Source organism: Mus pahari, chromosome 2, assembly GCF_900095145.1.
Source record: "Mus pahari chromosome 2, PAHARI_EIJ_v1.1, whole genome shotgun sequence".
In the NCBI taxonomy this organism is placed as follows: domain Eukaryota; kingdom Metazoa; phylum Chordata; class Mammalia; order Rodentia; family Muridae; genus Mus; species Mus pahari.
The window spans coordinates 129159836-129171064 of record NC_034591.1 but is presented as its reverse complement, the minus strand read 5'-3'; the positions used below and the strand labels follow the sequence as shown (position 1 = coordinate 129171064).

Genomic DNA, 11229 nt, shown 5'->3' with positions numbered 1-11229 from the left:
AAAAAAAAAAAAAAAAAAAAAAAAAAAAAAAAAGAAAGAAAGAAAGAAAGAAAGAAAGAAAAAAAGAAAGAGAAATGAAAAAGAAAAAAGAAAAAAATTGTGCTAAAATCTGTATATCGTAAACTTTTCTGTTGCAGCCCCTTTACATGTCTCACCCAGCAGTGTGACATAACTGACCATTTGTGCAAGCCTTGTATTCCTTTTCAGAACCTTGGCACCAGGCATCAGAAGCTGTTCACAGTAAATAATAGTTCTCAGTCCTCTCCTGAGGCCTTGTAACCTTTATTCTACTTTCTGTTCCTCTGTTGATCTAGCCTAGATACCTCATAGATACAGGACCAAACAGTGTTTGTCTTTTCATGACTGGCTTTTCCCACAACAATTCTGTTTTCTAGGTTCACTCTTTTATAAAATATGCCAGATTTTCATTCCTTTCAAGAACTGGTTGGCTATATTCAAAGCCTCAGTTCTCTAGGTTGAGAAATAACTTTGAAGACACCGAATTAAAACATATGTACAGTCAGACCTTGGGGCACAGGCCTTTAACACCAGCAACTCAGTGAGACAAGAGGATAGCAAGCTAGAGGTGTGTCCAGGCTATCGAATGAGTTCAAGGCTAACCTGGGCAATTTAGTAAGATGTTGTCTCAAAATAAGAAAGGAAGAAGGAAGGGGAGGCTACAGTTCAATGGTAGAGCAAGTCCTTAAGGCTGTGTTCAGTTCCCCAGTGCTGTAAAAAGACACACACATACATGCACGAACACACACACACACACACACACACACATGCATGCATGCATGCACACACACATGAGCACACACACACATGCATGCACAAACACACACATGAACACACACACACATGCACATGCATGCTCAAATACACACATACTCCAGTGCTAGGGACTAAATCCAGGGTTTTATATGTGCCAGGCAACCACGATGCCACCAAATTACACTTCTAGCCCTTATATACATTTTCAGTATTTATATCTTTTTTTGTTTGTTTCTCAAGACAGGATTTCTCTATATAGCCCTGGATGTTCTGAAACCTACTCTGTAGACCAGGCTGACCTTGAATTTAGCCACCAAGCCCGGCTTCAGAGATCCTCTTGTTTCTACCTCCCAAGTGCTAGGATTAAAGGTATGCACCACCACTGCCCAGCAAACATTTTAGTTTTGATGTGTCTGCAAAAGAGTGTGTGTCGAGCCGGGCGTGGTGATGCATGCCTTTAATCCCAGCACTCGGGAGGCGGAGGCAGGCAGATTTCTGAGTTTGAGGACAGCCTGGTCTACAATGTGAGTTCCAGGACAGCCAGGGCTATACAGAGAAACCCTGTCTTGAAAAAAAAAAAAAAGAGTGTGTGCTATAGGTGGCTGTGAGTCTCCTGTCACAGACGCTGGGAACCTAACTTGAATCCTCTGCAGTAACAGTTCATGCTTTTAACATCATACTATCTCTCTAGCCCCTAAGATGTTTTATGTTACCTGCTTATGGTTCTATGTGTATTTCTACTGTCCTTGACCCCACCAAGAACATAAATCCACGTACTGAGTGAAGGTTAATAGAAGCTAATTAAAACAATTTGCTTATGTAATGGCTATGTGTGTATGTGTATGAGTGCATGCTTGCCATGGCGTAAGACAGGTAATCTTTTCCTCTCTCTAAAGCAATTACGTTAATTTTATTTATGTGTGTGTGTGCGTGTGTGTGTGTGTGTGTGTGTGTGTGTGTGTGTGTATATGTCTGAGCTCAGTGGCCCAGAGTGTGGCCATTCCATATGGCTGAGTGTGGCCATCAGAGGGCGACTTTTGAGAGGCAGTTCTTTTCTTCCACCATGGGGGTCCTTGAGCTAGAACTCAGACCACTGTGGTTGGCAGCCACAGGCACCTTTCCTCACTGAGCCCTCTTGATGGGCCTGAGAAGACAGTTTAACCGGGGGCAGGAGTATTTGTTTGTCTTGTGTTTTCTCGTCCTTGTGGCTCTTCAGAGCAGCTATCCCTAGTGACCCTCACCCAGCCTTGTAAACAGCTGTGGAAGAAGTTGCGTTTAGCCAGCTGCTCTCAGCTGCATTTCCTATCTTCTAGACAGCAGGCCACGTGCTGATCTCAAATTCACAACACATTTCTTCATGTCAAGAAGCTGGACTCAGAACCAGAGGAGTTTAAGCCTCCCACTCCCCACCGTGAGACAGGCTGGCCTCGTTCTTGCTATGTAGCCAAGGATGGTTTTGAACTTCTGACCCACCTGCTTCTATGTCAGTGGTGCTGGAGGCCTAGGTTTACAGTCCTGTATTACCACCCTGGGTTATTGAGGTTCTGGGATCAAACCCAGGGGCTTAATGTGTGAAAGGCAAGCACTCTACTAAGTTAGCTCCATCTCCAGTCCTTAGATATAATAGTTTTAAAAACAAAACACACAAACCAGTGTGACTTAGTGCTCAGCCCTGTCTGGTTCAAGTTCTAATCTTAGTATATTGTAATATCAGACATAGGAGCCTCGTGGCTAGCCTTCTGAAAAGTGACCTGGAAAGACTATAAAGTCTAGGACATCGTGTCACAAAGGGCAGAATGTGTTGTGTAGGTTAATCTGGCTGGTCCAAAGAATGGTTCAGAATATACAGGGACCAGGAAATAGCTCTGTGACAGATTAGCTGGTTTTGCTTGAGTAAAGCCTTGAGTTCCATCTCCAGCACCAGAGAGAGAAAGAGAGAGAGAGAGAGAGAAATTATCACAAGAAAAAAAAAGTCTGGTGTGGTGGCACACACCTTGGGTTCAAGGCCAGGCTATAGAGGGATAGCTTGGGCTACACTGATAAACCCCATCTCAAAAAAGAAAAGAAAAGATAAAGAACTGCATTTGTTTTGAGAACTTGCATTAAGCACAGAGAAAAGCAGGGGTCCTGAAAAGCTGCAATCAATCAGTCAGCCAGTCAATCAATCAATCAATCAATCAATGGCTGTTAGAATAATAATCTATAGTTGTTTTTTTAATATATATATATTTAGATATTTTCTTTATTTACATTTCAAATGCTATCCTGAAAGTTCCCTATACCCTCCCACCCCTGCTCCCCTACCCACCGACTCCACTTCTTGGCCCTGGCATTCCCCTGTACTGGGGCATATATAGTTTGCAAGACCAAGGGGCCTCTCTTCCCACTGATGGCCGACTAGGCCATCTTCTGCTACATATACAGCTAGAGACATGAGCTCTGGGGGTACTGGTTAGTTCCTATTGTTGTTCCACCTATAGGGATGCAGACCTCTTCAGCTCCTTGGGTACTTTCTCTAGCTCCTCCATTGGGGACCCTGTGTTCCATCCACTTCTGTGTTTGCCAGGCACTGGCATAACCTCACAAGAGACAGCTATATCAGGGTCCCTTCAGCAAAATCTTGCTGGTATGTGCAATAGTGTCTGCGTTTGGTAGCTGATGATGGATGGATCCCTTGGTGGGGCAGTCTCTGGATAGTCCATCCTTTCATCTTAGCTCCTATAGTTGGTTTTTGAAGGGACCCTGCGCTGCCACTGCCACATTTGCTGGGAGTGAGGATGTAGCCCAGTTACATCCTGGCATGCTGGCAGCCCTGCCTGCATGGAGGGACAGGACTGTGTGGGGGAAGACTTCTGGAGTCTGGCCCCAGTTTCTGTCTGTACTAGGAAGTATTTCAGTCATCCCGCTGCCATGATGCTTAGAGCTTCCTAAAGGGGAAAGCTAACTGTATGGTGGGGAATGTCTGTAAACCTAGCACTTGGGAAGCCGAGGCAGAAAGATTATTGACTCTAAGGCTAACTGTATCATTATCTTAAAAAATAAAGCCAGGCGTGGTGGCGCATGCCTTTAATCCCAGCACTCAGGAGGCAGAGGCAGGTGGATTTCTGAGTTCAAGGCCAGCCTGGTCTACAAAGTGGGTTCCAGGACAGCCAGGGCTATACAGAGAAACCCTGTCTCAAAAAACAAAAACAAAAACAAAAACAACAAAAAAACAACAAAAAAAACCCAAAACAAACAAACAAAAAAACCCAAAAAAAGTCAAATCAAAAAACAAACCCAAACCAAAAAAGTTAGGTTTATGTGACGGTGCATAGTTGTAAGAGCATTCAGGAGACTGGGGCAGGAGGATTACTGTGAGTTCAAAGCCAGTCTGGGTTACATAATGAGTTAGCCTGTGCTACAGTGTAAGACTGTATCTCAAAAAGAAAAAAGATAATGAAAGAGGAAGGAAGCTAACTGGAAACCACTTGTTTCAAGCCAGCATCAAAAGACAGAGAAAACCTTTGGGGAGAGTGGGAGTACTCTCTGCCCGGTGTGAATGCCTCGCTGTCTTCTAGGGAGATGCTCCGCTGGACCCTCTTCAGCATGCAGGCCACGGGTCACATGCTGCTTGGCACCTCCAGCTACATGCAGCAGTTCCTGGATGCGACTGAGGAAGAACAGCCGTCCAAGGCCAAGCCCTCCTCCTCCTCCCTCCTCCCTGCCTGTCTGAAGATGCTGCAATAAAGACCAAAGTCCTCAAAGGCCTTCCTCGGCCACGGATGCGACTGCGGACCCTGCGCTCGGCTGGCCGCGCCCACGTGCCTGGCAGCCAGACAGCTTCTCACCTGCCTGCGCCTCCCTCACAGCACAGTGCCAAGGAGACTGCAGGAAGGGCTGGAGCCCCGGGGTGGGCTGGCCGCAGGAGGACTTCCTGGCCTGGCCCAGTTCCTTCCTTTCTGTCTCAGGTAGCTTAAAGGACCAACACAGCCCTGGCAGGCACAAAGTCTGCCCCTTGTCCCCATGTGCCATCTTCTGTGCCACTCCCTCTCTGTACCACCACCCCCCTGCCCCGTCCTGGCTGCCCACACTCATCATGCAGTAGACATTGCTATAGTGGCCCCCATCACACCTTGGCCCCAAACAAGTCAACGAAGCGAGCACCGTGCCACAGCACCAGCTATGTGTATGGCCATGGAGCCAGAGTGGTTAGCACTCTGTAGTAGAAGAAAAGGAGGTGGGGGGCCTCGGGGGTCTCTCACCTGGGACTCTGATCATTCCCTCCTAGCCCCCAGCTGCACATGATCATGAGGTGTGTGAGAGAGTGTTAGAGGTGAAGGTTAACTAAAGCCGGCATGCCAGGGATGCAGATGGGGGGGGGGCTCCTTACCTATGCCAGGGAGGGACCTTTAGGGAATGCAAATGGTCCTGAGTCACCCAGGCCCCTCCTGTAAGTAACATAATAAGCTCATAGATTCACCAAGCTGGACTTGGGTGGAACCTCGGCTTTGCCTCTCATTGCCTGAATGGACACAGTTCCTGTTCTGGGAAAGGCACGCAACTGCCTCTCTTGTTCTCATTTTCCACTAAGGAGTGAATGGTAGAGTCTGCAGTAAACTATTCATGCTGATACCTCATCGCTGCCTGTGTTCTTTGTGTGGAACCATTTGCCAAGATGTATAGGAGATAGCATTTACCATTTTTGGTGTGTGCATGCTTCCGTGTATGTGTGTGTGTGTGTGTGTGTGTGCGCGCGCGCACGCACGCACACATGCACAGTCACATGCCAGTACCATGGTGTAGGTATGGAGGGTCAAAGGACAACTTTGTTCTACTATGCGTGCCGGGGACTGAACTCAGGTTGGCAGACTTGCATAGCTTTTACGTGCCGAGCTGTACCTGTGGCTCTGTTTGTTCTTTTAGATGCAGTCTCCCATAGCCCAGACTGGCTTCACATTTGTTCTGCAGTGAAGGACCCTGAACTTCTGATCCTCTTGTTTCCATCTCCTAAGTTAACATTACAGTTGTGAACCATCACAGCCAACTCGTGTGCCACAGTGGGTTGCAGGCAGGGCCGCCAGCACGCCAGGATGTAGCTCTACCAACTGGGCTACATCCTCACTCCCATTCCTTTTTAATATAGAAGTTCTGACATTATGAGATGAGATGCAATCAATCAATCAATCAATCAATCAATGGCTGTTAGAATAAGAATCTATAGTTAGTTTTTGAAGGCTGCCACTGCCACATTTGCTATTTGGGCAGACCATAGAATCCAAGTATGTGTCCGTTTCTAAATGAAATTTGCCTGTCTGGAGGATCAAACCCCTCTTTGATTCCTGTTGTATCTTGGGACATTTCACACATTCCATCTGGAAGGTCCTGCTCCATCTACAGGGTGATTTGTCACTGCCTATGCCCTACAGTACACAGCTCCTGTTCATGCTCAGCAAACTTCAGGGCAAGTCTCTAACCTAGCACGGTGACCCCAGCACTGCAGAAACCAATCAGTTAGGGGGCTTTAGGGTGGGGCAGCCAGGTCTCCTCAGTGCATATCTTCACTATGCAATAGATAGATATAGATAACCCATTTAAGCAGCAGAGACTAGGCCTGTAGGCAGCCCTGCTTCAGCCCGCTCTCAGATCCAAAGCTTACATAATCTCACAATCTACCCTGTAAAGCCCGTTTGGATTTGGAAAACACTAAGACAAAGGCCAAGGTACTCAGGCTTGTCTGGAAAGCCACTGCTGGCAGCTGTCCCAGGCCTGGAGCCGTGTGAAACGAGAAGAGCACACAGGGCCAGGCCAGTACTTTCCCTCCCACAGTGTAGCAGTGGCGGGAGGCTGGCTCAGCGGCAGTCTGACTCCAGGGATGGGCCTTCTGGAGGCCCAGTTGGCATTGGTTTCCCATTACTGGGGCAGCTGCCTGTCTGCACCTGCTACTGCTGCTGTAACTGAGCCACAGAAGGCTGATGGGAGCTGGTGTTTGCCCCAGGTCCAAGGTCAGCAGTTAACTGTGGCTGCCTCCTGGCTCTGTGCCCTCTCAGCCCAGGCAAAGTTTGGATCCTCCTTTTCTCCCAGGAGCTGTGGGGAGGGGACAAGAGAGGGCAGCCTGCCACGGGGCAGGGAGGGAGACCTCCAAAGAGCAAAGAAGCTATTGCCTCCAGAGGGACAGGCACTGGTCCAGGTGGGGACACTTTCCTTGGGCTAGACACCATTGACAGGAAGGTCTGCTTAGCTGAGTGGGCCATGAACCACCCTCTCTCCTGCTCCTTCTATTCACACACACACACACACACACACACACACATGCGCACACACACAAATAAATATAATAAAAAATTTAAAAACACACAAAGCAACCCAATTTTTTTTTGTATTTTTTTTATATGTATTGGTATACCCATGCCATGCACATGTGCGGAGGTCAAAGGGCAGCTTTTGGGAGTTGCTTCTCTCCTCCAACCAGGTGAATTCTGGGGATCAAACTCAGGTCGTCAGACTTGGAAGCAGCAATCATCTTTCTTGGCTGAGCCATCTCACTGGAATGAATATATATATATATATATATATATATATCACATAGCCCAGGCTAGCCTCAGATTTTATGTAGCTAAAGATAACTGTGAACTCCTGATCCTCCACCTCCACCTCCCCCTCCCCTGTGCTGGGATTATACCTGCGCACTTTGTCTAGTCTGACCTTGCTCAGGCCACTTCTGAGATACACAGGAGATCTCCCAGAAGACCTCTGGAACACCAATGGGTCTATGACAGAGCAGTTACACACTCCATGTGACGCCAGACAGGAGAGCCACTTGCATTTCTGTGGTGTGTATGTGCGCATGTGTATGTGCGCATGTGTATGTGTGTGTGTGTGTGTGTGTGTGTGTNTCTCTCTCTCTCTCTCTCTCTCTCTCTCTCTCTCCCTCCCTCCTTCCCTCCCTCCCTCCCTCCCTCTCTCATCCTGGCTATCCTGGAATTCAGTATCTATACCAGGATGACCTCAAATTCACAGACATCTGCCTGCCTCTTCCTCTCAAGCTCTAGGATCGATGTTGTATGTGATCTCATGCTCAGCTATAGTCTTCAAAAGTTTCTTCTTAATTTTTTTTTTTTAGTCTGTGATCTTTTGAGTGCGGAATCTCATCCATATCAGACAAGCACTCCCCCACCACTGAGCTACACTCCAAGGCCCAAGGATAAGTAATGCCTTCCAGAGATCATGCATTTGGGGACAAGATGGCGTAGCAGACAAAGGTGCTTGCTGCAAGCCTGACAACCTGAGCTCCATCCCTGGAACCCGCACAACAAAAGGGGGGAATGGACTCCCATAGGTTGTCCATTTATTTCTATAGATGCACAACCGCACAAGCAACACCTCCCAATAAAAATGTTAAAAAAAAAAAAAAAGATTTAGAGATATACCTGTAATCCTAGTATATAACCTACAGGAAACAGGCAGGAGGACTGGTCTACATAGCATGTTCCAAGTCAGTTGGGGGGCTATGTAGTGTGACTCTGTATCAAAAAACAAAAACAAAAAGAAAGAACCAAAACTTTTAAGCCTTCAATCAGGGGGCTGGAGAGATGGCTCAGTGGTTAGACTCACCGGATGTTACAGAGAACTGGGTTTCGTTCCCAGCGCCCTCACAAAGGCTCACAGCTTCCTATAGCTCCAGTTCCAGGGGATCGGACACCCTCACCGGGCTCACACATGCAGTGCCTGCATCCATGCAGACAAAACATTGAACAACAGAAAATTAAAATTAAAAAAAAAAAAAAGATTACTATTACAGGACCTGGCTTCAGAGGTTTATCAGGTAAAGGTGCTTGCTGCCAAGCCTCATGACCTGGATGTGGTTCCCAGAACCATGCTATAAGGAGATCACTGACTATTGAAAGAACCATCTGGGCTGGAGAGATGGCTCAGCAGGTAAGAGCACTGACTGCTCTTCTAGAGATCCTGAGTTCAAATCCCAGCAACCACATGGTGGCTCACAACCATCCGTAATGAGATCTGACGCCCTCTTCTGGTGTATCTGAAGACAGTTACAGTGTACTTATGTATAATAATAAATAAATCTTTGGGCTAGAGTAAGTAGAGTTGACTGGAGAAAGTGGGGCCAACGGGACTTATAAAAATAAATAAATCGGGCTGGAGAGATGGCTCAGTGGTTAAGAGCGTTGACTACTCTTCCAGAGGTCCTGAGTTCAATTCCCAGCAACCACATGGTGGCCCACAACCATCTGTAATAGGATCTGATGCCCTCTTCTGGTGTGTCTGAAGACAGCTACAGTGTAGTCACATACATAAAATATATGTCTTTAAATAAATAAATAAATAAATAAATAGAAAGAAAGAAAGAAAAGGAAGGAAGGAAGGAAGTTGTCCTCTAACTCATGGGTGGTGGTGGTGGTATGTGCCTTTGATGCCAGCACTTGGGAGGCAGAAGCAAGCAGAGATCTCTGAATTTGAGGCCAGCCTGGCCTACAGAGTGAGTTCCAGGACAGCCAGAGCTATACAGAGAAACCCTATCTCAAGAAAAAAATGTCTTGTGACTGCCATATGTGTGTGCTTGTACACACATTGTACACACATTGTACACACACACACACACACACACACACACTCACCATAAATAAAATAATAAACAGTTCCAAAGAAAAATAATTGCTTATCTTCTCTTCTTTGTCAGTTACCTTTTCCATTGCAGTAACAAGACATCTGCTAGAGAAAGGTGCGGAGCAATGGCTCCCTGGTTTACAGCATTAGCTGCTTTTGCAGGGCACCAAGCTTCCCAGCAACCATATGGCAAGCTCACAACTTCCTGTATCTCCAGTCCCAGGAGATGCACTTCATGCCCGTGGCGCACTTAGACCTACATAAATAAAGATGCTAAGCCGGGCGTGGTGGCGCACGCCTTTAATCCCAGCACTCGGGAGGCAGAGGCAGGNATTTCTGAGTTCGAGGCCAGCCTGGTCTACAAAGTGAGTTCCAGGACAGCCAGGGCTACACAGAGAAACTCTGTCTCGAAAAAAAAAAAAAAAGATGCTAGGTGTGGTGGCTCACCCCTTTAATCCCAGCTCTCAGGAGGTAAGAGGCAGGCACCTCTCTGTGAGTTCCAGGCCAGCCAGGGCTACACAGTAAGATCCTGTGGCAATGAATAAAGGCTTTGATCTACTTGGTGAGGAGATTGTAGCAGAGTAATTCAGAGGATTGCAGACAGGAAGTTGATGGAGGCAAAACAGGAAGGAGCCATCAAAAGACATACTCTCCGGGCGGAACCACTTACAACAAACTACCTACTTCACCTTCCACAATTCCATGGCCTCCCAAGAGCCCACCCAAATTCTGAATAGCTCACCCATTCGTTAGGTCAGAGTTCTTAGAGTTCAGTTGTCCCTGGAAGCCTCCTCAAACACACCCAGACATGCGCTGTGCTAGTACCATAGCTATTCTTATCCCAATCAAGATATGCTCACGGTATGGCATCTGAAGCCACCTGGAGAAGCCAGAGGCATAGACTCAATTCAAAATTAGATGAAATGAATTTATTCTTCCAGCTAGCAGAAGGATGGTAGTCTTAGAGCCCAACAGCACGCGGAGGGGAAGGGGGTTAGGGTGGGGTATTAAGGCAGACATCAGAAAGGTGTGCAAAACAACTGCCCATGGAATCCACAGCTGGGCAGGAGAATCGTTTTACTCTCCTGCTATATAGTAATAAAAGACCATGCCATACCTTTCCCAGGTTGCAGGTTTTACAGATGCAAAGGCAGATGTTAGCACCTCACCTGCAGGCCACCAGGATCTCCCAGGCATTCCAGAGCAACAGGTTCGAGGCCCTTACCGGATGCCTGGCTCCATATTATGTTTCTTTAGTCATCACAGGGGATGCGTGTGAATGGTCGCTCAGGTCTGAGCACTGAGATTGTGCTGGGATTGTGAGTTCAGCTCATTTCTGGGCAGGCAACACCACAGTACCATCAGGTCAGGGCTGGCTGGCACGCCCTCACAGTCATTACGCCTTCTACCTACGTCTGTTTTCTGTTACTATAACAAAACACCTGAATCCAGTCTGCAGCTCGGTCATAGAGTGCTTGCCTAGCAAGTGTGGGGAGATCCATCAGCAGCACTAAAGGCAAACAGACAACTCTGAAAGTTGATAATATGCTTATCTCTGTGGGGTGGGAGACGTGACTCGGTTGTTGAGGACACTTGCTGCTGAATTCCATTCTCAGCGCCCACGGGAAGCTCACAACTGCCCATAGCACCAACTCTGGAGGAGCCGATGTCCTTTTTCGGCCTTTTGGGGCACCTGCATACACTTACACAGACAGACAGACACTTACATGTAAATAAAAATAAAACACACACACACACACACACACACACACACACACACACATGCAGTTTGTCTGGGTCATGGTTCTAGAGGCTGCAGAGTCCAAGAGCACCAAGCCAGCATCGGCTTAG

The 11229-nt window shown here is 47.3% G+C and overlaps 1 protein-coding gene across 2 annotated transcripts in view; it reads left to right on the top strand.

Moving 5' to 3' along the window:
• The window catches only part of Cidec (cell death inducing DFFA like effector c), a 14446-nt gene extending 9105 nt beyond the window's left edge, over positions 1 to 5341 (top strand). For both annotated transcript variants that reach the window (XM_021191719.2, XM_029535446.1), the window contains exon 6: positions 4332 to 5341. In XM_021191719.2, the coding sequence (XP_021047378.1) occupies positions 4332 to 4500 (169 nt within the window). In that variant the 3' untranslated portion in view covers positions 4501 to 5341. The remainder of the gene's footprint in view (positions 1 to 4331) is intronic.
• The last annotated feature ends 5888 nt before the right edge of the window (positions 5342 to 11229 follow it).